This window comes from Berghia stephanieae, chromosome 7 (assembly GCF_034508935.2).
Source record: "Berghia stephanieae isolate SIO BIC M18660-M18661 chromosome 7, UCSD_Bste_1.3, whole genome shotgun sequence".
NCBI classification, from domain to species: domain Eukaryota; kingdom Metazoa; phylum Mollusca; class Gastropoda; order Nudibranchia; family Aeolidiidae; genus Berghia; species Berghia stephanieae.
In genome coordinates this window covers 26,076,210-26,090,116 of record NC_088366.1, presented here as the reverse complement: position 1 = coordinate 26,090,116, position 13,907 = coordinate 26,076,210, and the positions used below count along the sequence as shown (strand labels likewise).

At 31.6% G+C, this 13,907-nt stretch overlaps 1 protein-coding gene across 5 annotated transcripts in view; it reads left to right on the top strand.

Annotated features, from left to right (window-relative positions):
* Nucleotides 1-8,848, top strand: part of LOC144976953 (uncharacterized) — a 46,751-nt gene extending 37,903 nt beyond the window's left edge. For 3 of the 5 annotated variants that reach the window (XM_078921593.1, XM_078921597.1, XM_078921595.1), the window contains one exon: nucleotides 6,311-8,848. In XM_078921593.1, coding sequence (XP_078777719.1) covers nucleotides 6,311-8,675 — 2,365 coding nt within the window. In that variant the 3' untranslated portion in view covers nucleotides 8,676-8,848. Of the gene's footprint in view, nucleotides 1-3,262; nucleotides 3,299-6,310 lie in introns of all 5 variants that reach the window. The other 2 variants (XM_078921596.1, XM_078921594.1) reach the window with 1 other exon arrangement.
* Nucleotides 8,849-13,907: the final 5,059 nt, after the last annotated feature.

The window sequence follows — 13,907 nt, the reverse complement described above, 5'->3', positions numbered from 1 at the left end:
TCAGAAGAAAATCGTGTTACAACAGGTCTCTCCAATTAAGCTATTGTTCCAATTGAGTGTCACCGGTAGTGAATTGCGTTCATCAAAATCAGAGATGGTTCTAAAAATGGCTTGTAAACAATATGTTATGATGTCTATAATTTTACACTCATATCCCAATTTTCATTGCAATGCTTATTTTCTGATTGAACGACTTAATTGATAGATAAGTAGATTTTAAAAGGGGAATGGGTGGAACAGAAGTAATCAAGGATCCGTTATCATAAGCATCATAATCACATCACACTGTGTTTTTGATTTCACCAACAAGTACGATTCTATTTACAGTAGTTGGGGCTAGCAACTACAAGCCACACTGTTTGTACAACTTAGTATGAATCCCTCACACTTGAGATAATTACAATTTGTACTAAGCCACTGAATTATGTTATTTATATATATTTGATAAATAAACTCACAGTTTGGCAGCCTTTTTTAAATAAGGAAATCCTGTGGTCAGTACAGGTTAAACTTAAACGGTATGATTTTCAATAACTGGTTGTTGCCATTTTTTGTGCTGCTTTTGAAAATTATCAATTTTCAGTCATATTTTGCTCATAATTACAGGATGTTTTAATTTGATATAAGTGTAGTTTAGTATGTATTGTCAAAATTTTATCTTTTTCTTTTGTTCAACTGATAGTAAGCCACTTTTGAAAAATGCCTTTTTTGCATTTAATTGTCATGGTCAGCAAAGCATTTTTAAATTGTGATTGTTTAATAATTGTATTCAATCTATCAATATGTTTATAAGGCTTTCGAAATTTTATGCTTTTTATATTTTCCTTCATATTTTTATGAAGTTTTAATTATTTTATAAAAATGTTTTTTTTGTTTTTTTTTTTTTTGTTTTGTTTCCACACATGTTTTAGTCTTTAGGCAAAAATATTCTGGGTGACGAGATTATCAAATCGAGTTTATGTAGCCAATTCTAAAAATATATATTCGACTAGAATACTTCTAAAAGTAGATTTTCTATCCATTTGAATTATGGCTTTGTTAAATACTTCTTTAATTTGGGAGGCTTTAAAAACTGAGTTAATCTTAAAGTTGAGCTTTTATAAACTTGTTTTTGTCATCATTTTCATGCAGATGATTATTTTAAAAAATCATTGTCATCATTTTCACTAATGATAATGATTTTGAGGGGTTTTTATGTTTTTGTTTTGTTTTTCAAATTACGGGGAGATTTGAAATGTTTTATCAATAGCATTTGAAAATGTTTAGTTGAAATGACATTGTCTTGTATTTTGACATTAATCTTTTGACATTTTTGCAGATTTGTCACGCTTTTAATGGGATTATTTTGAATGATCGTTGTTCCAGATTATTAGTTGATCTTTGAATATCTGATTGTCTCAATCATCAAACTGCTGTAATCTTAAGAAAATTACATTTGAAACTTTCAATGAAATCAATTTTGATGACAAAATGAATTTTGTTTCTAAAAAAACCCTTAAACAATTCAACTTCAGTCTCAGAAATAATTTTCATAAAAGTAACCCTTATTATATCACCAAAATTAGTTACTTAAATATCTCTAAAAAGACAATCAGGCTTTCAGGGCTCAATGTATTATGAAACTTGAATTTTATTTTTTTAAGACACCATGTAATCTGTTATGTGTAACCTTTCCATAACCTCACAAGGGATAATTATTTGATTTTGCAATTATTCAACCTTTCTATCAATTATAATTGTATCCACTGTAAAATGTTATAATGATTGGGTTTTGTCGATCACTTTTCATTGGTTTTGTTTACACGCACTAAATAAAACTAATATTATGTGAGCAATCATCTCAAAACTGTATTATGCCAGGGTGAACTAAAAACTTTGAATTGAATTCTTAGCATAGCATTAGATTTTAGTTAGAATAAATGCCTTTATTAAAGAGAATGATTTTTATCTCCTGAACTTAAATTGTAAAAATACAAAAACAAACGACTGTTGATTCCTAACTTTAAAATTACAATTTTCAATCATCTAGCTCATCCTGACTTAATACCAGATTGACTAGGTGGACCACAAATATTTTTTTGCACAATATTTTCTGAACATGAAGCATTTATTGAAAGGCTGTTGCTTTTGTCTAAATGCCTTGTGAGGTTTTGAGAGTTTTGTAATTGTTTTTGAATTAAGCACAATGCAGCCATATCAACTAAGTTTTTGCTTTACAATGAACAAGATGGTTTGAAAGGCTTTTTATTTTATTTTATATTTTTGTTGCAATGGAAAAAAAAAAAGGCCTGGAAAATTGCTATGCATATTGCGCTTTGTAAGAAAATTTGCTTGCACAGATTCGTAATGCTATTAGAATTGATTTTTTAAAAATGTTGATAAAAAATTTATGAAACCTCGTTTTTTATTAATGATTTACACCAAACGTTGTATGTTCAAAAAGAAAAAAACAAAACAAAAAAGAATTAATTGACTATAAAGTATAGAGCAAAAGAACATATAATAATGGTAATGATATTAATGGTGATGATGATGAAAGCGAAGAATTAAGATCACGAGTTTCTATTGATAATAACAACTCCAGATTGTTATTAAAAAAAAAATGTGTCCTTCCATTTTTTGGTTTTGATTTTAAAAACTCAGAATTTATCATGTTTTTGTCTCTCCTTCTACTTTTTTTTTTTTTGGAATGTCTTCTATTAGCATTATGAATCTTTTAAAATCTTCGATGATGAGAACTGATTTGATGGGCTGCATTGTGTTTTTTGAAAACTGGTTTGTTTTTTATTAGCGCAAACACCTCGTATAGTTTAAAGATTATCTTAGATAAAATTTATTTATTTATTTATTTATTTATTTATTATTATTATTATTATTATTATTATTATTATTATTATTATTATTATTATTATTATTATTATTATTATTATTATTATTATTATTATTATTATTATTATTATTATTATTATTATTATTATTGTTCTATGGCCGCTTAACTTCTGCTTTTTAGGTTTATTTTTCTTTAATATATTATATATATATATATATATATATATATATATATATATATATATATATATATATATATATATATATATATATATATATATATATATATATATATATATATATATATATTTATTGGCATCTATATATATATATATATTTATTTATTGGCATCATATATGTTTTATTAATGTATGTATTGTTGATCATTGTTCCGTCTCATTATCTATAGGTATTTAAACGTAATCCATTTCAGGGTTATACAATCACCACTCTTTCCAAAGGCAACACAGTATGAGACTTAATGCATAAACACATTCAATGTAACACCTATTATTATTTTGTATCTAATGAGTGCTCCTGGAAATGTTGTTATACTAAGATTAATATTGCTTTCATCACATATCATGATTGAACTAACATCATTATGTATGCAAGGGTAATAATAATTGCTGGAGAAAGCACTGGATACACTTTTCATGAACGGAAGAAAGCATAAACAAAGTAACAAAACAAAACAAAACAGAAAACAAATAAGCAAAAAGAAAAAATATAACAACAACAACAACAACAACAACGGCAACAAAGAAATAATCAGAAAATGATCAACTATATCAAGTAAATGAGTAACTAATACAAAAAATATTAAAAAAGTAACCACCAAGCAAATATAATAAACTTACAAATGCTCAAGACAGAACAGTATTATTTTGGTTAATTTTTTTAAATTAGAGTCCATTCAAGGTGACTGGTACATAAGAATTTATTTCTCACCATATATGCGCACACATTTGATTAACAAGAAGTATCGAAGACCTTGTAAAGACACAACAATATTTAACCATAAAATATTTTAAAACAATCTCTTCACATTTTGATGGAATTTAAATATTTTTGTGGTACAATTTTTTTGTTTTGTTTCAAACGAAAAAATGCTTCCAGAATCATATTAATTTTTTTTTGTTTTCTATAAGATCTCTAAAACTACTTTATGACTAGAGTCAATCGGGCATTTGAGTATTTTTACATCTTTAAACGCATTCAATCACATAATTGACTTGGCTTGCTGAATAAGTTATTTTTTACTAGTCTGTGTCATGCTTCGTATATTTTAAAGCAGGGATGATTCTTGTTTTTAAAACTTTACTTTCTTTTTTTTTTTTGGGTTGGTGTAGAACTAGCCAAAAGGCCATCCCATGATTTTCTATATTGCAGCATGGATCGCTTCTTTTATTTTGGTTCATTATTAAGTTGCAGTCGAAGCTGCATTACATTATTCTAATTATTTATTTTTTGTATGTATGGCTGGAACTGTTTGTTTGCACTTACCATTTATGTGTGTATTCAATGTCTTTTTTATAATATTTTTGTTTGTTTGTTACTTTATTAAGTTTGTTATGCTGTGATTTTAATTCTTTGATTTTAAAAATTGATTCACATTAGATATAAGCTTAATGGCATTCATATCTAGTGATAACATTAGAGAGCAAACTAGATGGATTATTATATTATAGGTTTAGATTATTAATATCGTTTATCACTAAAGTAAAAATGTTCAAAGAATCTCAGTGTATCACTTTTTAAAAATTGTAAATCTTTAATTTTGAAAAGAAATAGGACTGTGGGGTGTGGGCGGGGCAGGTGGGAATTCTGAATTTTTGTCTCAGGTATTTTTCCAATTAAATTCCAAGATTCCTTTGTCTTTAATATGAATCTTTTTTTTTTTTGATAATGATATTAAAATCTTTGCTCATCAGCCTGTATGTAACGGGAGCGATCTATATTCATGTTTTCGTCTAACCTAGTCATCGATGACATGATTTGTTGCTGTACAACGATCGGACATTTCTCAATGTATCTAAACAAGCTGCTTTGTTTATGAAAGTTGTAAACATACCCATATGTCATGCTGAGCAAAATGACCAATTGTAACGTTGGATATTTCTCAAACTGTGAACACTTTTCACTATGTAGGTCATTTTGAGCACACTTTACAATGTGACCAATGACCTCGAGCACATGGAAATGTAGACTAATATAGATCGTACCCATTGAAACTAGGTTAGAAAATAGTAAAGCTATTATCTTGTTTCTTGACACAATCTATAATTGTTTTTCCTGGAAGATGACAACGCGTGGTTCTGTAAACCTTGTATGCCAATTATTTCTTTCAAATTTCTCTTTCAAAATGACTCTATTTTGTGTGTACTAATTTTTTTCTTTATGTCGATAATGGCAATCTCTGTTGTTAAGTGCCAAGAGGAAATTGCTTCTTAATTTGAAGTTTTATATTTTCTTGAGTAAGTGGATAAGATCATAAAAATGCTACATGTCCCAACCCACAACAATTTAGACAGGATATTGATATTTGATCATATAAATTTGATGATACCATGGAGAAGCAGCGAGCAGAGTTTTTGTCCCCTTGTGCTCACTTAGTGGCACTGCACTGAGGCTGATGCCAGGATCACTTTGGTTTTACCTAGAAATGAACCCGAAAAAACAGATTCCTCAGATGAAAAACAAAAATTATAATGGTAGATTTTGCTACCGTAGTCTATTCTTCCCTGTCCATTTCTGCAGTGATTGATCAATGAAAATGAAAAACAAATCTCTTAATTTGAAAAATTAATCTCTTAATTATTTTTTTTTCACTTTAAATCTTGTATCTCTCCAATGTGTTGTTATCTCTCCAGTGCGTGGGGCAATGGTTTGAATGCTGTCACTTGCTGATTTTTTCCCCATTTTAACCTTATATTTCTGGCATCGTCTTATAAGCCAAAAACTTTGCTCACTGCTTCTCCATAATATCAAATTTTTGTGATCAATTTTTATCAATATAAGATAGATAAGATATACTTTATTGATCCTGAATGGAAATTCAGGATCAATAAAGTATATCCTAATTTGTTGTGGCTTGGGATATATAGCATTTTTATGATCTTATCCTCTATAATGATGAATTGGGAGCTTTAGGCATAATAGGGATAGCAGTTTGATTTTATTTAAACAATTATTTTTTAAAAGCTCATACTGGTGTAGTTTTTACGTTTATTCTTTTAATTCCTTTTTATTGCTGAACCCAGTTGATATACATTGATACGATTTAAAAAAGAATTCTAAACCTCTTTCATAGCCTAATGGCTTTCTTATTTCAATGTAATGAAATTTTAAAATTGAACAACTGATGTTTTATATCCTAGTCATTAATCATTTTCTTCTCTGAACCATAATGTTTGCTCCTATTTCAGGTAGTCTAGTCTAATATCTAACATTTTTTTTCCTCTTTAATCTTGTCCACCAGACCTCCCACAGCTGGTGGAAGTGGAGGCCTAGAATCAAAAGAATCCAACCTTGTACAATCGCTGTTATCCCCACTGGGCACTCATCCTTCACCTGTCAGTGGTGGCCCTGGGATGGCCTCTCCCAGCAAGCCAATGATGCATCTTTCTCCTGCTGATTTTGTGGGCATGACCAGAAAATGCAGTTTGATTCATGAAGAATCTCACGAGGATGAGGACGATGACTTTGATATGGATCCAGTGATTGAACTCAAACCATCTAAAAGTTTAGAACTTCTCGATGAAAGAGTGAGCGATCTGTCACCCTGTACTAGTAAGGAACTTGGTATTGGTCCAGTAGATACATCTTCTAAGGATTTACCAATGTCGACATCAGCATCTCCTTCTTCGTCATCACCTTCGTCTTCGTCAGTCAACCCACGACGACCCCTGAAATCGGTATGCAGTTCACCTCAGTTGTTAAATCAAATCCATGAAGAAAATGAATCAGAGGATGATGATGATTTTGTTCCACTGAAATTATCTGCCCCTCGTGGTCGTTATGGGCATCATCACACTGGACTGGCATCCCCTGAAATTCTTAGAAAATATGAACAAAGGAGAAGAAGAGGCGGGACTGGATCCCGCGGCACAAGTTGTAGTAGTTCTGATGCGAGTGACACGGATGACACTGATGGAAGATCAAGAAAAGATAAGCTGAAGCATAAATTTGTACATAGGAGGGATAGTAGTGATCATTCTAGTGATACAGATGGACCTAGTGGTAATAATAGTAATGGTGGCGGTGGTGGTGGTGGAGGCAGCCGTATAAGTAGTGGGAATGGAGCAAGGGCTCCAGGTAGCAGAGGAGGTGGTGGTCGTGGGGGAAATGGCAGTGGTGGTGGTGGTGGAAACAGTGGTGGGGGTAGCAGTGATAAAGGGGGCAAAGGTCACAATAACAATCATCATTCTAGACATCATCAAAACCTGTCTCTAAATAATAGACCAAACCGTTGTGCAAATACCAACATTTACAATGACAGCAACACCTGTGAGAGTGGGATGGAAAAAGTTTTTGGTATAAGTTTTAGTCATCATTCGTTATCATCAGAGGAAAATGACATGATTTCCCCTGATTTGGCTGAAGACGATGCTGACCATTGCAATAAAGAAATAAAGGGTAATCTTCTAGCTTCGCTTTTCTCATCGCATGATGACGTCGATGATGATGATGAAGATGATGATACAGATTTAAGTAAAGAAGACCGTAGGATTCCTAGTCATCGTAAAAGTAGTGATATCAATAATAGTAGTGATCATAGAAATAGCATGAATAGTTTGTATTCAAGGAATAACAATAGCAGTAGCAGTGGCAGCAGTTACAAGCATCGTAGGAATCACCTGGCTAGACAAAAACAAATCATCAGCTCTAAAAATAATGAGAAAGAAGATGAAGTTGTTTGTGGACTTAGTGGTACCATTACCGATAACATTGCTATGGACATTTCAGAAAAGGATATTGGTATTGACTTGGCAGATTTTGGTTCTTGCTTAGATGACAGTCTCTCTATAGATCTTTTAGCATCGGCTATTGATTGTCATCGTGTTGCCATTGAACATGATACAGCTGATGGAAGATTGTGTTCATCTGTGAAGAATGAACGATTTGATTGGATGGGAAAAAGTGAACTTAACAATCAGGAGAATAACAAGAGCAATGCTGGTGATAATGAAAAGGCAATCAATAAAAATTCTGATTTAATTATGACTGTCGTTGATCCAAATAATGACATAACTCTCAATTCTACAGCAGCCGCTTCTTCTCCGTTATTAACAAGTAACAACTATAATGATAGTGATAACAATAATGGCTGTAACGAAGATAACATTTCAAGCAACCTGGGTAACCATTATGAAGAATACAAAAACAACAACAACAATGATAATTCTAATTTGATTCGAATCTCTGACTATTTCAACAACGTTGTAGTGGGAACAAAGACATCTCCATTACCACCACCGTCTTCATCATCATCATCATCATCTTTGTTTTACAACATGGAGGAAAGTACAGGGGTTGGAGGAGGAGGAGGAGTTCATTTTACAGATAATGGCAAATTATCCTATTGTACTTGCAACCTTCTTCTGAAAGAGGGGTCAAATCTTGTGGGCGGTACAACTATGTCACACATCGTAGATTGCGAGGGGAGTCACCTGACATTAAAATGTCAACAGTGCGCCTCCTTAGCCATGGATAACACCAAGAATAATAACAAGAACAATAACAACAACAACAACAACAACTGTTTGCAGCCATCTTCTTACTGTAAAGCTGGCCCAGGTTCTGTTATGGTACAGATGGAATCCAAGTGTTGTTCTGTCGTTTAATGAAGCATACATATCTGTACATGTTAAAGTCCCATGCTTCCTCCCTCCCTCCCCAATCCTCCTCTTAATGATCCTTGTTATAATGGTATCAGCGGCATTCTCCTGCTGTATTGTGTAAATAAGGTCAAATATAAATATTAATGGCAGAAATTTGTCTTTGGTATGCTTGAAAATTTGAAGGGAAAATATATATTTTAACATTTGTCATCTGTAGTTGAGGACAAGTCCAACGAATGGAACCTTGTGTTTTTCTCAAAGAATAAACAAGAAACGAGATGCTTAGGCTCAAATTCTATTACTCCAGGTGTAAGTGCAATGTCTTATTCACTATCTCTTTGAAATATAATTCGTGAATTTTAAAATCAGATAATAAGGCCATGATTTTGATATTTTGAATCTAATAATGGAGTTGCATGTCATGTCCCCTGCCCCTCCCCCACTGTCCCAACTCCTTCCAAGAATTGTGATTTTTATTTTGCACATATTATGAGTACAATGTTATATAGATTATGAGTATAATGCCTCAGCACATTTTTTTTCAAAAGAGAAATAAGTTTTTGTTTCTATAGATTATATTTTGAGTTATATGTTTCCAAAGATTGTTTTGTTTTACATAAATAAGTGACAAAAAATGTTATTTTAATTAACAAAGGAACATTTTTTGTAATTATAAATGCTTTGGTCATGATAACTACATTGTATCCAACTTTTCTCTAATGTACTCGTGTTGCTGAGCTAATGTGACATTCAGAAGACATCCAGTATTATAATACAAATATCAATGAACCCCAAGAGGTTGTAATAATCGAGATATTTGACCTACTGACTTAGCACCTTTCACCTCCTAGTCATACAATAACCTTCAGCAGTCATGACCTCACTTCCCTCGTAATGACCCATGGTAACTTAGTAACTGGCTCTAGGAACAATGGCGGATGCCCTAATGAAATATTTCGCAGACGAGCATAAAAGTGTATCCAGAGGAGAAAAACATTAATATGATCTTGTTTTGACTTTTATACATTCTGATCACATGACATATGAAAATTTCTAGCCAGTATGAAGAATAAAAAGTTCCGATTTTCTTTGTTTGGAACCACGCTGCTTGCCGTTGATGGGCGACGTGACATCAGACTATTGAATCCAATTGGGATGCCTCGGCTGTTTCTTCTATCCTCTGTGCGAGATCCCTCCACCTTTCAAGGTCTTCTGCCATAGATCTTAGGGGCAGAAGGTCTTCGGTTGAATCTTACTTTATGTTGACAATTTGTGTGTTTCCTGCTTAAATCCAGTTACAGTGATGAGAAATGTCTTGCTTACCTTCTTTATCGATAACATAGCCTTAGTGATGGCTATTGTGTATGTTCACATTTTCCTGTAACAGTAAAGTATACTCATTGGTGAGGTTGAACATGTTTGAATATTTTTTTGTTTGTTTTTAAAGTTGAGTCATATCATATCTTTTACGTCAAGGTCAAGTATGGACTGGGATTTTTGTGTGTTTTTTTTTGTACATAATGACAGGCCTCATCCATTTTCTTCCTTGGCGAATTATGGCCCGACATAAGCCAAAATAGATTCTATTAATTTATTGTTGAATATCATTGTTGTGAAGAGGTTTTTAATATTGGCACAGTTCCAAATATATGTGTGATTGTTTTATTTTTTTTCACCATTTTCCTCCCCTCCCCCCTTGCCCCTTTGTTATTATTTTTTGTTTGGATGGTTTATTTGATGGTGCACACTTGACTTTTAATGCTATAGATGATAGAATAACCTGATGTCGGTTATTAATATGTCGTTTTGTCAGTACGCTCCAATGGTGTTTTTTTTTTTTTTGTACAAAATTTATTTTTTGTATTTTTTCTGTTTTATTTATTTATTTATTTTTTTAAATTTAGACCTTTATACCTTTCACAAAAAATCTGCATTCCATTCCAACCGTTTGTATTATTATTATTATTATTATTATTATTATTATTATTATTATTTATTATTATTATTATTATTATTATTATTATTATTATTATTATTATTATTATAAGTATATTATTGTTCTCTTAAACACAAAACTTATAAGTTGCACAACAGCATACCATAATGTGTAATGGTGTTTGATTTGAAGTCAACAACATAATAACGATTTCTTTGTCAAAGTTAATGTACCATAAGCCATCTAATCACTACAATTAATATTTAACAACTAAGTTGTCCATTATCTCGAGGTGCACTATTTGATATGAAATTGACTCTATACTTTTACGTTTATGTTTAATTGGATTTCTTATTGTGCAGTAGTTTTTAAAAAAATAATTATTTTACCCTCCTTTAATTCAATGACACTTTTTTCCCCACGAAGAGTGCTGGGATTTTAAACATATTTCTAAAAATAGTGACAATCGGCAAATGTTTGTTAGGATTTTAGATATCTTCAAAATTAAGGCAAATAATTACAAAATATCCCCTTTACTTTCTTTCCCTTTTTAAGATTTGTTCTGTTTTTCATTATTGAAAATAAAAAAAAAAACCCAAACCCAGTGTTATTTCTCAATTGACTTAGAACTCGGTAATTTCTTGTCAAAATTTTAGATGAAAAAAATGAAGTTTTTCTGGGAATTACTTTGTTAGATGTATAGTTTGTGAGCCATATTGGGCGATATTTTATTTCAAAGAAGGATTATTCTAAGCTACAAAGTCACCTGACATTAGTTGATTAAAAAGTATTATAATACCCTGTGAAACTATCTCAGTTTGTCACTGGGTTGAAAACTGTGTCATGTGTATACCTTCTTGTATGTTAATAATTATCAAACTAAATGAAGTGTGATGATGATTATATCTGCGAACATCATCCAATATATAAAACAGTCCTCTATTTTCAATTTTATTGAGTTATGTTATTTTCAAATTTTACTTTCCATCCAAAATTCATGTGACATGTTATCATCCATATCCAAGACTAGCGTGTGACATCATTACATCATGAAAGTGAGCTCATATATTTTAGTTAAGTTCTTTTCAATTCGCCCACGAGGCAGCCATGGTTTATTTTAGTTAATGAGATGAAAAAGTGTCATCAAAATATTCACTTATATATTGCACTTCTCGTTTTGATATTTGATTTTAACAGTGACATGCGTGGGTCTAGTGGCTCGTCTATAGGTAATTAAACAACCCTCCTGTTTAGTTATTCATCCCCTTGATGTATTGAAAAGGTGTAATCTGCATAGAATATAATAGCAAGTTGTTTCTCATAAATCAATTGTGAATTTTGAAACTTAGAATTAGTAGTGAAGTAGTAGTAGTTTGAGGTTATATAATTTTTCTCTCTCCTCTTTCTAAAAATGCTATTTTGTTGTTTTAACGAAAAACATGTCATTTTGACTTACACTGTACCGCAATGGATATTGGATAAATACATAAATTTGTTTTTGATGAAAGAGGATTATTCACAAAATCAGTTGGACTTTTAAATTATAGCCCAGACTTAACAATAATGTAATGTCTCTTGCTGTGCTTATGATGAAATATTGTGTAAAGATTTTTTTTGTAGAAGTTCATAGTTCATTTTGCTTTTTTAAAACAAGCCTGCCACATAAACAGATTTCATTGGTTGAATATTCAGATTTTGCCGAGACGAGATTTGGCCATTCTCTGATTTGTTTTACCTTGTATATTCTGTTTCTTTTTGGACAAAAATATCAGGAACATTTGTAAAAATGTTTTCATTTTACTCGAAAGTCCATCAGTGACCAATCTGAAGACCTCATCATTTCTATAGTATTTAAAAATGATTATTCATATGCGACTAAGGGTGATATATTGAAATTACAGGTTTTTACAAAATTATTTGTTTGTTCTATTCGGAAGGTTTTTTCATTAACTTTAATTAAAATATCGTAATATATACAAGTCACCAGATTGAAAAGTGTGTGTCATTAATTAGTTTTACCCATGCTCATGCATTTGCAATAAAGTTATTTCTTTTTAGATGAAATAATCATATCTGTCCATACATTGGATGTATCGACTAGAGTAAATCTGATGATGATGGTGGTTATGATGATTATTGTAAACACAAATGTATTATTGTTAGAGAAAACCTCAAAACCTTGTTATCTTACAACAGATGGTGTATAAAAAAAGTTAATGTTTTATCCATGTAGTATATATATATCATGATGTATTATTGCCCAGATAGTTTATTGTAAATAAGAAGTTAGTCGCTTATTGTGAGGCATCCACTATGGTTAAAACTGATAAATAGTTGTATATAGATATACATTGTGATGTATTGTAGTTGTCAGTAGATGGTAACCGCCTGTCAATGCTGCTCCACTCCAGAATCACTAATTGTTGAATCAACCTTTTATTTTTATACATTGTAGATAATTAGATTTGAAGGTTTCTTGAGAGTGATTTGTTAAGGAATTGTTGGATTCAATTCATTTTATTCAATTGTGATTCCAAGCTTAAGTTAAATCATTAATGACAACTAGTTTTAAGTCAGATTTTCTTTTTTTTTTTCTTTCTTCTTTTGTTTTGCTGGGGCCGGGGGCGGGGGTCAATTAAGAGGTGATATTGGTTTTAATTGTATATTTGTTATTTTGTTATGTGATATCCTGCAATAATCTCTCTCTCTCTCTCTCTCTCTCTCTCTCTCTCTCTCTCTCTCTCTCTCTCTCTCTCTCTCTCTCTCTCTCTCTCTCTCTCTCTCTCTCTCAAAGCAATGCTCACCACTACATTTTTTTCTCCTAAACACACTATCAGGTGTTCGATTTGTGTGTGCACGCGTGTGTGTGTGTGTGTGTGTGTGTCCAATTGTTTGATCGAATGTGTTCTAGTAATGGATTTTAAAATTTGACCTTTAGGCATACTGTTCACCCATCACAATAAAATTTGAGGTGGTGGGTCACATTTTATATAGTGAAATCAACTCTTCCCCCCCCCCCCCTCTCTCTCTCTCTCTCTCTCTCTCTCTCTCTCTCTCTCTCTCTCTCTCTCTCTCTCTCTCTCTCTCTCTCTTTCTCCTGTCAAATTTTATCATCGCAATAGTTATCTTATAAGAAGGGGGCCAGGGTGTGCAGTTTTTGAGACCAGCGTGCTAAACAGGGTTGGTAAGCTGTTGTGTTTTTTTTTTTTTTAATTAATTAATTTTTAAAAACTTTATTATTTTCTAGTAGTAGTGCATTACGTTGCATTACCTTGAGTTATTTAAAAAATGATTTTTGA